This window comes from Panthera pardus, unplaced genomic scaffold (assembly GCF_024362965.1).
Source record: "Panthera pardus isolate Hobbes unplaced genomic scaffold, ASM2436296v1 HiC_scaffold_20, whole genome shotgun sequence".
In the NCBI taxonomy this organism is placed as follows: domain Eukaryota; kingdom Metazoa; phylum Chordata; class Mammalia; order Carnivora; family Felidae; genus Panthera; species Panthera pardus.
In genome coordinates this window covers 12638829-12653876 of record NW_026526766.1, presented here as the reverse complement: position 1 = coordinate 12653876, position 15048 = coordinate 12638829, and the positions used below count along the sequence as shown (strand labels likewise).

General features: G+C 42.3%; 1 protein-coding gene across 7 annotated transcripts in view; it reads right to left on the bottom strand.

Moving 5' to 3' along the window:
* Positions 1–15048, bottom strand: part of MAMDC2 (MAM domain containing 2) — a 402628-nt gene that overhangs the window by 2643 nt on the left and 384937 nt on the right. For 6 of the 7 annotated variants that reach the window (XM_019463631.2, XM_019463629.2, XM_019463628.2 and 3 more), the window contains one exon: positions 4680–4939. In XM_019463631.2, the coding sequence (XP_019319176.2) occupies positions 4680–4939 (260 nt within the window). Of the gene's footprint in view, positions 1–4679; positions 4940–15048 lie in introns of those variants that run through there. The other variant, XM_019463632.2, reaches the window with a different exon arrangement.

The window sequence follows — 15048 nt, the reverse complement described above, 5'->3', positions numbered from 1 at the left end:
TTGTCCTATATATACACATTCTATTAGTAAATAATTGTGGTTATTTAAGAATTAGATAAAAATGTACTCTTTTCCTTCAATTTAAGTGTACTATTTTTCCAAATGTCTACTAAGTCGTTAGGACATAAATACTAAGTTGTTCGGCTGCAACTACTTAATAAATGAAACTCTTAGGTATTACTTTTGGTCTAGGAACACCAGGAAAAACATTAATGAGACTAAGCATACCATGAACAAGAAAATTTGGAGACGTGGTCCTAAATGAGTACCTAGCACATAATAATACTTACTAAATGTTAGGCAGTATAACGAACAATATGAATGATATAAATATTTCGATGAGCTAAGAATTTGTCTAACACATTCTTTCTTTCAATGGCATCAAAATAAAAGAACCCAGGGAGGAAAGAAGAGAGAGCACAGGAGGAAATGTTAAGCAAGGAATCCAAAGGAAATAAAATCACGTTGTGTTTTTGATCAGTAGCAAGTCAGGTACAGCTTAGCACTTAGGAAGGAGCATGATTAAAAGGTTGCCACTTGGTGCATTTCCCCTACAAGGATGGTAGGATGATTGGAATGTCATCTGGAGGCCACCCACTCACCTCCCCTAGAGGATGAGTCTCAAACCAACAGTGGCAGTACGACACCACTCTGAAAGCCATCCACACCTGCCCACCGCCACCAGTGAGGCACACATCTACTCCTCCAGCCTTGTTCTTTTTTCTGAACTTCAGTCTCATCACCTATGCTCACCTGATGCCCATGTGGATGTCTGACACAGAAAACTATGATGTCTGAAAAACTCACTTGTTAATTTCCCTCCCATGCGCACTGCCTTCGCACCTCCAGATGTGCTCTACCGGAAGCCTTCCTCAACTCAGGAAATCGTAACTCCATTCTACTGGTTACTCAGGCCAAAACTCAAGGAGGCATCTTGATGCCTCTTTCTCTCAAGCCCCACATTCCACATGTAAGAAGTCCCGTGGGCTTCTGATGCATCTCACCCCTGCCACTCACTCTTTCTGCCAGCACCACTGCAGTAGCCCCCAAAGTCTCCTTGTCCCCTACAGTCTATTCTCCACATAGTGGCTGGAGTGATCATTTAAAAATATAAACCCAGATCACATTACCTTAAAGCCATCTGATGGTTCCTCATTGCTTCTGGAATAAATTTCAAACTCTACCATGATGTTCAAAGCCTTTCACAATTATGCCCTGATACTTCTTTGATCTCAGTACCTGTTTGGCTTGACCTATTCTTTTCTATAGCACTTACTATTATTAATTAAAAAAAAATTTTTTTTTGAGAGAGCACGAGCAGGGGAGGAGCAGAAGGAGAGGGAGACACAGAATCTGAAACAGGTTCCAGGCTCTAAGCTGTCAGCACAGAGCCAGATGCAGGGCTCAAACTCGTGAACTGAGAGATCATGACCTGAGCTGAAGTCGGACACTTAACCGACTGAACCTCCCAGGTGCCCCCCACCATAGCATTTATTATAATGTACTTGATAGTACATTATATATCTTTGGTTTACTTTTCCTTTTTTAAAAAAATTTTTTTGAATGTTTTTATTTATTTTTGAAGGAGAGAGAGAGAGAGACAGAGCATGAGCAGGGGAGGAGCAGAGAGAGAGGGAGACACAGAATTCGAAGCAGGCTCCAGGCTCCGAGCTGTCAGCACAGAGCCCGACGTGGGGCCTGAACCCACAAACTGTGAGATCACGACCTGAGCCGAAGCCAGACGCTCAACCGACTGAGCCACCCAGGAGCCCCTGATTTACTTTTTCTACCTCTCCCCGACTAGAATGTCAACTCTAAAAGAAGAGGAGCTTTACGTGTTATGTTCATTGCTGCATCCTCAGCACTTAGAATAGCCAGCAGTCAACAAATATTTACTAAAATGAGATATTTTGGCCTCATACTCTAGGAACTCAGTCTGGATGCCAATGTAACTATTGAGAATACCAGGGTTGCCATGGTGATATGAATTAGCGACCAGAGATATTTGCGAGGGAACATATTTTTAGAAATAATAATATATTTTTATACTTTGGGATTTTAAAATTTATAAAACCCTTTCACATACATAACCTCACTGACCCTCTAACTCTGGTGATGTCAGCATGGCGGGAATTATTACCCCATTTTGAAAATGTATGAACACTCTCAGGGAGGATGAGATTTCCCCAAGATCACCCAGGCCTTATGACACCCAGGGGAATGAGTTTATTTTGGAACTGATTTTCTTCTTTCTCTTTTGAGTGGTGTTCCTGGAAACAAATTGTAATAAATTCATGACTTGATCAACATACTGATGAAGAGAGAGAGTGTGGAACCATGGCTTAGGGATACACACTTGGGGACGAGTCAGATCTGGGCCTGAATTCTCACACTGTCCGTTACCAGCTGGACCTTGAGTTTCTCCTTCTGTCAAGAGGAGCTACAAGATCAACAGGAAGAACTTACGTATAGCTCCTAGTGCTGTAAGTGCCTGGCACGTAAAAGATGGCCAATTTATTCATGTGGATGTGTCTGTGTTTTATTAGACACTAAGATGTTTTGGAGAGACTAGCTTCAGCCTGGTCTCCAGATAGTCATTTGGGATTCCTGAGGGAATCACTAAATCCAGAAGGAAATTCCTCAGGGCAGATTCATATCTGTTCCATTCTAAGACAAAGGGAATGGTCTGGAGTCTTGGTTCTTACAAAGTTGTGAGCTAAAACTCTCCCAGGCCAGGAGTGCCTGGGTGGCTCAGTTGGTCAAGCGTCGGACTCTTGACTTCAGCTCAGGTCATGATGTCACAGTTTGTGAGTTTGAACCCCGAGTTGGGCTCTGTGTTGATAATGTGGAGCCTGCTTGGGACAGTCTGCCTCCCCCTCTCTCTGCCCCTCCCTCCTCACAAAATAAATGAAAATAAACTTAAAAAAACCTCTCAGGCCATTCTGCACCCTTTGAATTTGAATACCCCACGAGGGTAGAGGGTAGATACCAATAGATGCCTAATTACTTCTGGGATCAAAAACCATTTCAAACAACCAGCTGCCCAGCAAGTCCAGCATATTCAAGGCCTTGTACTCAACTTCCTGGGATTAGACGCTGAGAAGTCACCTGTTCCCCAGAGGTCTAGTGCATCAGCACCCTTCGGGAATCACAAAAACATCAACGCTCGGGCTGCACTTGACTCAGACCCACTTGCTCTGGGATAGAGATGCTTTGTCTTTAGTGTGCATCTGAATCATCAGGAGGGCTTGTTAAAACATAGATTTCTGGACACCTCCCCCAGAGTATCTGGTTCAGTAGTTCTGAAGTGCGGCCCGAGAGTGTGCATATTAGGTCAATGTCATTTGAGGTGGGTTTGCACTTCAAGCATTGCTGCTGGTCTCAGGACCACACTTGGAGAACATCCGAACAGGGTAGAAGTAGGGGTGCCCAGAGAGCCGAACAAAATTAATCTACCATCTCAGAATGGTGATCAGTTATATTATTAAGCTCCTGAATGATCTGCTTTTCTTCCGTAGTGGACATTAAAGCACCATCCAAATCATTTCTGGAGCTATCTGTTATTCTTTCCTAAATCTCTAGACAGGTTTATCCATGCCAGGATAATGGGCCACCCCCAGATAATGGCTCATTTGCCCTCAGTCACTTGTTCTTTAGCAACAAAGCACCCTCGATGGCCCTGCAACCTGGCCCCCTGAACTTCTGCAATTTCTTCCTGTTTAGATCTGCAGGAAAGTCAGGGTGTTTGTGCGATGGTATAAAATAAAGCCCTTATTCTGAACACCTCTTGCAGGAAGATTTGGGCTTAGACCAAACAAGCCAGTGGTTAAAGCTGAGGGGTGCTGATCCAAGAGGTTGATCAGTCAGAAGCAAGGATGAAGAGGAAGCAGGGCTTTTAGTAGAAGGTCACAGCTGAGAATTCTACAGAGCAATTTCAGGAATGTCAGGGTCCGTAGGTTATCTTCCCAGAGCCTTCTGGAGCTTTGGCTCATGGTAGGCAGGGGAAGTCAGTAGCTGTCAGGAGGGCCTGCTCACCTCTAGACCAGATGGGCTGCTCAGCCTCACCCATTGGCATTTGAAAGGCTCTTTCCCGTCACTGCCTACAGTCTCTCATAGTCTAGATGCTGTGGGATGGAGGTCTCCTACAGTACACGAGAAAACCCAGGGCAAGACTCAGGAATTGGGACCGGGACTCAGTTTCTTCTAAAGCCATGCAGACAGAGGCTTAATAATTGACTGCGGACCATGCACTCTTAAACAGAGGCTTGCAACCAAAGCCCTCGTGTGTGGGTAATGACGAGGGAAAGACACAGCTGGAAAATACTAATTAGGTAATACCATGTTTAGAAGAAAAGGAGACTGTTTGGGAGACGTGCAGGACGCAGAGAATACACTTGACATTCAGAATGTGCCAAGACAAAAATAGCTACCCTTTCATCATTGAGTTGCAAAAATCACTTTATGCGTAAATACCCAAAGCCTTTTCTCGCCGCCTAATCTCCCATTCACTGCCTAGATTTAATCAATAGAGACTAATTATGTTTACTTTTAAACATGTACTGTCTTTATCTATGACCCTGAAAACAGAACAGAACATTCTCTTTGGTAGCAAGAAAAAGACAGATCAGAAGCTCACAGGAACATTTGCTCTCACTTCGTTCTTCTCCCCTTTGGCTTACCTGGTGCTGGGACTCACAACTGTATTCGATCAGTGCCCGTAGCCAGGAAATGCTCTGTTCGCCTCTTCTTCGCCATAAGAGGGACTCTTCACTATCGCCTGCCCTTTTCAAATAAACACTCAGCAGGCCAGTCCCTGCTCCATACATGTGGTAGAAAAAGGTCAAGCAGTGTTTTCCGGTGACTCCTCTCAGAGGCCAGGACAAGAGATGTGCTTTTTGTCCAAACACCATGTGGGAGGCCTCGATGTACATGTAGTACCCTGGAGAGCAAATATAAAACCAGGCATTATTATTATTATTTTAATATGAAATTTTTTGTCAAATTGGTTTCCATACAACACCCAGTGCTCATCCCAACAGGTGCCCTCCTCAATACCCATCACCCACCCACTCCTCCCTCCCACCCTCCATAAACCCTCAGTTTGTTCTCAGTTTTTAAGAGTCTTTTATGGTTTGGCTCCCTCCCTCTCTAACCACTTTTTTTTTCTTCCTTCCCCTCCCCCACAATCTACTGTTAAGCTTCTCAGGATACGCATAGGAGTGAAAACATATGGTGTCTGTCCTTCTCTATATGACTTATTTCACTTAGCATAACACTCTCCAGTTCCATCCACATTGCTACAAAAGGCCATTATTTCATTCTTTCTCGTTGCCACGTAGTATTCCATTGTGTATATAAACCACAATTTCTTTTTCCATTCATCAGTTGATGGATATTTAGGCTCTTTCCATAATTTGGCTATTGTTGAAAGTGCTGCTCTAAACATTAGGGTACAAGTGCCCCTATGCATCAGCACTCCTGTATCCCTTGGGTAAATTCCTAGCAGTGCTACTCCTGGGTCATAGGGTAGGTCTATTTTTAATTTTTTGAGGAACCTCCACACTGTAAAACCAGGTATTATTATAAAAACCATGGGGTGCCTGGGTGGCTCAGTCGGTTAAGCGTCAGACTTCAGCTCAGATCAAGACCTCGCAGTTCACAAGTTAGAGCCCTGCATCGGGCTCTGTGCTGACAGCTCAGAGTCCCAGAGCCTGCTTCAGATCCTGTGTCTCTTTCTCTCTCTGCCCCTCCCTGCTCACTCTTTGTCTCTCTCCCTCCCTCAAAAATAAATAAACATTAAAAAGATGTTGTTTTTTAAGAAAGAACAACCACCACCACAAGGTATCTTTCCTGCTTTCTCTTTTGAGTAGCGTTCCTGGAAACAAACTGGAACAAATGCATGACCTGACCACCATACTGATGAAGGGTTTTATAATTTGGGGGAGTATGTGTAATCCAAGAGGAATACATATGCTACAAAATGTGACCCATCAAAATATTTTTTTTCATTTAGTAATTTAAAATTCAGTTTTGTATAGAGGATATAGTTAATGTTGTTACTATAATACTAGTATTATGCCACTGAAATGGTGATTACCATAGAGAATTTATCCTACTGATTCATGGATAACGTTCTGGAGCTTCCAGACATTGGTTTAGGGGAGAGAGCATGGATTTTGTAGTCTAGTAGGTCTGGGTTCAAGTCTTGATTCTAAGATTTGATCCTGGACCAAGGGATTATCGTCTCTGAACCTACATTCATCATTTTGAAATAAGGATTAAAACTACCTTTATAAATATTTACATATATTATAATTATATATATAATATAACTATAATGTTAATTATATAACATTTCCATTTTCCTTTCTTAATTTTAATTTCTTTTTAATTTGCTGGTTTCAGACAGAAACAAGATTTGTCTGCACATTAATAAAACAAGGGTGTGCTCGAACCAGCTTCCACTGGCTCCCAAGTCCACTGTGTGACTTTTGCGGGTAGGTCCAAATGACTTCATGTTGGTGGTCTGAAATGGGACATGATGGATGTCCCACTTATCCCACAGAAACTGGACATAGCTACAAATCAGCCACAGCCCCCAACAGAGCTAGTTAATGTCAGATAATTACCATCCAGCTACTGAAATAAAGCAATATATGAAGAGTAACTCGTAGATAAATGCACTAGTGATATAATTCTGTATCCCTGAGACTCATTTTATTTTTTTTTATTTATTTATTTTGACAGAGATAGAGAAAGAGAGAGAGACAGCAAGCAGGGGAGAGACAGAGAAAGAGGGAGAGAATCCCAAGCAGGCTCTGCGCTGTCAGCACAGAGCCAGGTGAGGGGCTCGAACTCACGAACCATGAGATCATAACCTGAGCCGAAATGAAGAGTCGGACACTTAACCGACTGAGGCACCCAGGCACCCTGGCATGCATTTTTATTGTCTTCTTGGCCAATATCGATTTTCTTATGTACGTGATGTAAAACATAATCTTTACATGGTGTTATGTCTGTTATTATTTCATGCAGAAATTAATGGCCACACTGAGGGCAAAAAGAAAGACAATGCAAATAACACACACAAACGAAATGGTTTCTAGGCATCTTTCTTTACAATTTGACATTCAATCAATTAGCTCTAGTCACTTCCCAAAATGAAGGGCTTGAAATATTCCAGCCAGAATTGATCAGAAATATCTCCATCTGTGCGCCTTCAGGGCATTCCTCCTTTCCCTCTCTGCCACTTCCACAAACACAGGGCCAAGAAGTCCCACAGGTTAGGAAACCAGTGGGTAGAAAGAGTTCCGCTTAGGTGCGTCCGGTCAGATTGTATGCCCCGTGCAACCCTTTTCCCCAGGGTTCCACTCAGTAAAGGTGTTGCCCTGCAAAACCGTGCCATCAGAGTCACGGGATGCGGCCTTCATCAACCGTCATCCCCGTGATCTCCTTTAAAATATCAGAGGGGCACCTGGGTGGCTCAGTCGGTTGAGCGTCTGACTTCGGCTCAGGTCATGATCTCATGGTTAGTGGGTTCGGGCTCTGTGCTGACAGCTCAGGGCCCGGAGCCTGCTTTGGATTCTGTGCCTCCCTCTCTCTCTGCTCCTCCCTTGCTCACACTCTGTCTCTCTCTCAAAAATAAATAAAGACTTAAAAATATTTTTAAGTATTAGAAATGATACTTCCAGTGTTTCTGGAGTGTTGACCAATGACGTCCTCATCCCGAAACCGACCATCAGTATTCAGTCCTCGTCATTCTTGTCTCCTCCACAGCACTTGAACATAATACATCACTGCTGCCTCCCAGAAGTACTTTCTGAACTTGGTTTCCAGGACACTGTACTCTTCTGGTTTTTCTCCCACTTCACTGGCCACCCCGTTGCTGGTCCACCCTTTCTACTCTGACCTCTTGCCCTCTTGGAGTGCTCCAAGCCCCAGGTCTGGAACTGCACTATTCTTACTGATTACTGACTCATCGGGTGATCTCAGCTTGTCTCGTGGCTTTAAAAAATTTTTTTTAACGTTTATTTATTTTTGAGACAGAGAGAGACAGAGCATGAGCGGGGGAGGGGCAGAGAGAGAGGGAGACACAGAATCCAAAGCAGGGCTCTGAGCTGCCAGCCCAGAGCTGGATGTGGGGCTCGAACCCACAAGCTGTGAGATCATGACCTGAGCCGAAGTTGGAGGCTCAACCGACTGAGCCGCCCAGGCGCCCCTCGTCTTGTGGCTTTTAATGCTACATATGTTGTATCACAAATTTAAATTTCCAACCCCTTTGCTGAAACCCAGACGTGTTTATTCAAACCGCCTAATGGACACCTCCCTTTATGGTCAAGTGGACGTCTCCAGCTGAACACCTTCAGAACTCAGCTCCTAACAGCCTTACCCTAAAACCTACTGCATCCTTTCTGGTTGGCCAGGTCCCAAACCTGGAAGTCCTGCACCCACCCCTATTCTCCTCACATCTCACATCCAGGCTATCAGGAGCTCCTGTCAGCTCTACCTTCAAAATAGGACGGACTCTAGTCATTTCTCTTCTCATGACCTCCGTTGCTACCTCCTGGTCCCAGCTGCTGTTAGTTCTCACTTGGATTAATCCAACACTTTACCTGTGAGTCCGCCTGTGTCTACCCTTGTTCTCTACAATCTAATCCCAACATAGTACCCATAATGAACAAACGCTAAATCTTACCACTCCTCTGCTCAAAACGTTCCATTGGTTCACCATTTCCCTCAGAGTAGATGCCGAGGGCCTGGGAATGGCTTTTAGGGCCCTATAACCTCCTGTCCATTCTCTTACCTCTTATTTCTACCACCTTCCTCTCCTACTGCCTCTCTCCTTACTCATTCTGTGTTGTGTGGCCACACTGGTCCGTTTACCTTTCCTGGAATATAGTCAGTATGCTACTACCTCAGGGCCTTTGCATGTGCTAATGCCTCTGCCTGGAATGGCTTTCCCTCCATTTAATCTCAGGTCTCACTTTATCATCTCTAAGTCTTTGCTCAGATATTTCCTTTTCCACTGGTCCCATTCTGACTACACTATTTCAAACTTCAACCTGCCTCTGGTACTCATTTCCTACACTCTATTATTTCCATAGCATTTAATTGCCTCTTAACATACTGTACTTTTTTTTTTTTTTTTTTTTGTCCATCTCCCTTCCCTAGAACATACAAAGGCAGAGACATTTTCCTGTTTACTTCACTGCTATGCCTACAGCTCCTAGAGCAGTGCATGGAACATAGTATATACTCAATAAGTATTTGATGAATGAACAAACGAATGCATTTTCTTCACCAGCTCTAAGCCACAAACCAGTTGGGCCAAGGCCAAACTATATGTCCAGTTTTGTGAGGGGCTTGGCAATGAGACATGCACTTGACCAGGACGCTCCAAGGCAAAAGTAAAACAAATACAAGTTTTGATAAAATTAAAGTGATATCAAAGCAAATATTCTCAAACTAGTTCCATGTCATCCAATGTATTTTTTAAACCAAACACACACACACCACGCACACACACACACACAATCATTTTTGTACATTGTTACCTTCATTTTTTTCACTGGCAAGAAAATTGCTATGTAAGAATACTGGGGTTTTTGCATTTTCAGCAACGAAAGGAACTTCTATAATTCTTTTCTTTAGCATTTCTAACTTAAGCGAGGCTGGATGAAACAAAATACAGATCTACATCAGCCTAATAGAAGGATGTATTTCATTGAATTCCATTAAGAATGAGGCCAAAACATGAAAATGACCATGGTTTGTCACCTAGCTATGCACAAAGGCATCCCATGCTATCCTATACATAAATTAATGGCATAGTGCCCTGAAATCCTACCTTAATACATGTTTAACCTAAACAACATTTCCTCCAAAAAAAAATAAGAAGAAAATCAAAGAAAAAGAACTTTTGTATCTGGCTTTGGGCTCTCAGAAGGCCCATTTGAATCTGAAGTGAAGGACCTTGGTGAAAGATAAGCCGCCCAGTGAGGGAGGGGAAGGAGGCTACTCTGAAGGACAGTGTCTTTGGGAAAATGGAAAGTGGAGACTGGGCTCTGAGACACGACATCTTTGCAGGATGGAAAGGAAGCGATGGGTCCATCACGAGTGTGAAATGACCTAAGGAGCACCTTCCCTCTAGTGATGACAGTGTCTGTCCTACTGATAGCAGTAGGAGTCCTGAGCAGAATTAGTCTGAGGTCCTGGAGGGAGGGAAACCTCTAATCATCTCCAGGATTAAATTAAATTTTTTCTTCTTGGGGTACAAAGCACTAGCCATTTAGCCTCCAGTGGGTGAAGCATTACTCTGGAAATGCCTTCAGCTCATGCACCTCTGGGTCTCAAATATTAGGCTGAAACCATTACCCCAGGTCTCCGGTTCCGGAGATCTTTGTGTTTCGGGCCATAAAGTATGAAAGGAAATCTCCCAGGCTTTTGAGCTGTGTAATCATCTCACTTTTGGAAGAGAGACGTAACATCCAGGGGAACGTAAGTACAATGCCTTGTGTCTTTCCGGGACGCTGACACCAGTCTATTTTTCTTGAGTAACGTGGGTCTTTCCAAAAATCCTTGATACGGTTCCTATTGTAAGTACATATATCCCATATACATATATTCCATAATGTAATACCCATGTAAACCATTCTAGATCAACATCTATACTACAATGTCACCATATTTGCCAACTGATCAGAATCTGTCTCTCTGATGCACAATTATTCCTCTTGATTCCAAATATGGTTGTTTTTTTTTTTTTTTTTGACTTGCATGAGACATTTCCTTTCCCCAGAAAAGATCAGAGCTTCATTGAGAGCCAGTCTGTCTCACATGTGTTTGGAAAGCAGAGAAAAGCCCCATGTGTTGACAAGCTTTGCCACATTATAACTCCAAATGCTGTCTGTTTCAGGGAACAAAAGCTCTGGATGGGAGCCAGGAAGCCCCAGTGCTGAAACCTCAGACCCGCTCACGTGTTCCTACACATGAAGGATTTCAATCTGTGGAAGGGAGTATTAAGTGAAATCACTTTCTCTTCGTGGGTCCTTGTTTAACATTCAAGACGGGGTTCCAGTGGGTCTACTGGGAGATCGGGGTCCCATCTGTTCTTTGTGCGGCAACTGTGATGTGTTGAGATACACCCCGGATTCATAATCTGGAACGGTGAGGCAGCTGTTCCTTCGTTCCTGGTGTCTGCCCCCTTTCACCAGGGCTGGGAAGGAGCTCGAGTGGCCTGTACGAGCCACGTAGAATGAACAGCTAAGCTGCATTCATTAAGCTGACGAGGATTTTTAACAATCGGGGAAAAAAAAGACATCAGTACTTTGGGCAGAACAACAGTTAAATGTGTCTCCCTAAAATTGTTGTTTTACGATACCTTCCAAACGATTTTTAAAGCTTGCCATAAATGGATAGTTATTGTTTAATGGGTATAGAGTTTCAGTTTGGGGAAAGGAGATCTGGAGATGGAGGGCGGAGACAGCAGCACAGCTGTGTGAATGTACTTACTGCCACTTAACTATAAACTTACAAATGATTAAAGTGGTAAATTCTGTGTGATGTAAATATTATCAGTTTTTAACAAAAGCTTGCCAAGAAGCTTTCTGTGTGTAAGTAGGACTTGACAACATCAGAAACTAGAGTGATAAGATCAATTATAAAAAGATTGAAGGACATTGGAGATTTTGATATTTTGGAGCTAATTTCTCAGATAGTTACAGACTAGCTGGGTATCATTCTCACGTGTCTGGATATCAGCTACTACAATTCTTTTTTTTTTTTTTTTTTTTTTAGAGAGAGAGGGAGAGAGGCAGAGTGTGAGCAGGGGAGGGGCAGAGAGAGGGAGACACAGAATCGGAAGCAGGCTCCAGACTCTGAGCTGTCAGCACAGAGCCCCCGACACAGGGCTCAAAATCTTGAACTGCGAGATCATGACCTGAGCGAAATTAGATGCTTAACCAACTGAGCCACCCAGGTGCCCCTCAGCTACTATAATTCTTAAAAGACAAGGACTTGAATACAACTGCTAGTAAATTTTAGCTCTATAAATAACACATTAAATATATAGTTGTGATTTTCTTTTGTCTGACAGCATAACTTTATAAATACAGATCATTTGGTATTTTAATGCACTCTTGAGATATGTGTGTGTGTGTGTGTGTGTGTGTATTATTGTGTGTGTGGAGATATATAGATAGATAGATAGGTAGATAGTTTTTTTTTTAATAGGCTTCATACCCTGCATATGTTAAACTCATAACCCTGAGATCAAGACCTGAGCTGAAATCAAGAGTCAGATGCTTACCTGACTGAGCCACCCAGGCACCCCCACTCTTGATATTTCTATCACACAAGAGGGAGTACTCTTAGAAATGAAGAAGACTTCTACCTTAATTGCCAGAAACATGGAAGACTTACTGAAACATTAAACAATGTCACAAAAGAAATGGATGGTGTCTCTCCCTCTGGAAATTGTTAAGAAAATGATGAATAGTTGCTTTTCTAGAATGTAGGTGTGGGGAGGAGGGCCTGAAGGACTTTTAATCTACTCACTGGTAGACTCCAGAAGCTAGGAGTTACAGGTGAAGGCATTTTCTCACTAAACTAGATAGTTATCTACTGATTTACTTATCCCTCTGTCTTTGGGCCACAAAATCCCTCTAAACGCTAGGGCAACTAAAACAATTGTTTAGAAGCATTGTGACAGCATGGCATCATATAAATGTTAATAAAACTGCAATAAACAATAAAACCCTGTGATCTTTAAAACTTATCTTTATTGTCTTGCAAAAAAGAAGCATTTCCGTCCGAAAAGACAAATTCTGGAGTCTGTCCCTTCTCCATGCACGTCTAGGTTCATCTTTCACAAATCCCTGTGTTATTTTATTAATTAAGGAGTCAAGTTGTGGGGCCAGTGGATTTTTTTATTTTTGTTTTTGTTTTTTGTTTTTTTGTCTTTGTTGTTGTTCTGCTATAATGACTTGTTCTACTATGTGACTGACTTAAACACTGGACATTTTCCCAAACTTTAGTCATACAAATACCAACTTCATGATTTTATTTTGTCTGCCCACATACCTACAGCACTTAACGTTCTTCTTCAAATGCCACTTTTACTACATAAATCCATTTGTTCAAATAGGAAGCCACATTAGGATGAAAACAAACAAACAAAAAATACTATCAATCTGTGAAATAATGGTTTTGATGGACTGGTTATATATTTTTGTTATACATGGATATTAGTATCAAATTAAAAACTATTCATCCACATACCACTTAAGTTACCCAGTGGTAGTTTGGAAAACATTGGTTCAAGGTCTACCAAACGTTCTGGTTTCTACGAAGTCATTTTATCTGTAACCACAGGCCATGATTTTCCATTCATAAAAGCACAGATGAGGCAGAACAATGAATCCAAGAAAGTATTCCCAGAGAAGAACAGCACATTTTATAAAAGTTTCACTAATTGTAAAAAATAACAACACCATTCATGTCAGTGGAGCTGATACAGTATCAAGGGTTTTCACAAATATAATCTCAATTGATCATCACAGCAACCCTAAGAGAGTAGCGGGACATCCTTTGTTATCTTTATTTCACATATGGGTAAAAGGAGGCTCAGAGAATGCATGTGATCACGCCCCGGGCTATGCAGGGAGCCAGTGGCAGAGCTAGCTCATTGTGCATCCATTGGTCTTTCTGAAAGGGCGGGCCTACGCCAGCCAACTCCATCTTGTTCTGTGTCCTTCACCTTGACCACGCCTCCTCCCCTTGAGTAACCTCCCGCTCACCTGCCTTCCCCAGCCAATCGGCTGAGGCCACAGCCATTACCTCACCAACTGCCCCTAGGCCCCAATAAAACCTTTGTCCTTTTGAAACTCGCTCTCCCCGGTATCTCACCGCTGCGTCGGTGCAGGTAGGGGATTGAGCTCGAGCTAGCTCGAATAAAGGCTCTTTTGCTTTTACATCGGACTCGGCTCCCTAGTGGTCTTTGGGGATCATGAATTCTGGGCATAACACTTTCCACTAGACTACACCACGCTACACCCTGGATTGTGGAAAACTTGCATGGCAAGTTAGTGAGTCAGGAACTACAGCTCCCTTGCTATGTATGATGAAGTGTTAAGTCTAATAAACACACAATAAACTGGCATCTCCACATTGTGCCTTTTGTCAGCTTCTCTTCTTACTTAATGGACCCATATTTTCTGTCCGTCTAATCCAGTTGTCTATAAACAGTTTTGTATGCCTTTCCTCTTTCCATTTTCTTCTTTTGTGTGTTCTTCCAACTGTAAATTGATAGGCTTTAAGGAAGGATGGGAAGCGAAAAGGTAGAATGCAGTCTACAAGTACAAGTATATCCTCTGAAAGTCCCAGAATGCACTGCATTCAAAAAGGATTCTGTTATCACCTACACCAAACCAATACCCTCCAGTCATCAAGGAGAAAGACACTGTGCTGCTGGTCCAGAGTCTGAACGTATTATTTCACTAATGTCTGGGACAGAAGGTTCTGCCATTTTTACATACTTCCATTATTTTACTGCCTGTATTATCAAAAGACACATGGCAAATATTGTTAGGACTAAATGCAAAAATAGCAGTAAATCAACAAGGCAGGCAATAAGAGATCTTTCTGGATGTAATTCCATTATTGTTTAAATCATACATCTACTCACACACAGGTTTGCTGTTGCTATCCTAGGATCCAAGCAGATAATACCTAAAACTCCCTTGAGTGGGTTTCAGTGTTTTAATATTTAAAATGACTATGTTGCCTTAGGATCTAGAAGATCCTATCTACCTTCAGCATCCTATAAATCTATGAACTGTTATTAATTTGTTGAGTCAACTAAAATTTTCTTATTCTTTCAGACCACATTCTCTTCTGGAGAGAAATTCCAGAGACATTCATCTAAGCAATATTACATTTACTATAAAAATAACTTTTTAATAAAAAATATGAGGTGATTGTTAAGTGGTTTCCATGATAATTAAATAAAAGATTTTCGGACTACTTTAGTACTGTGTCGGTCGTCTCCAA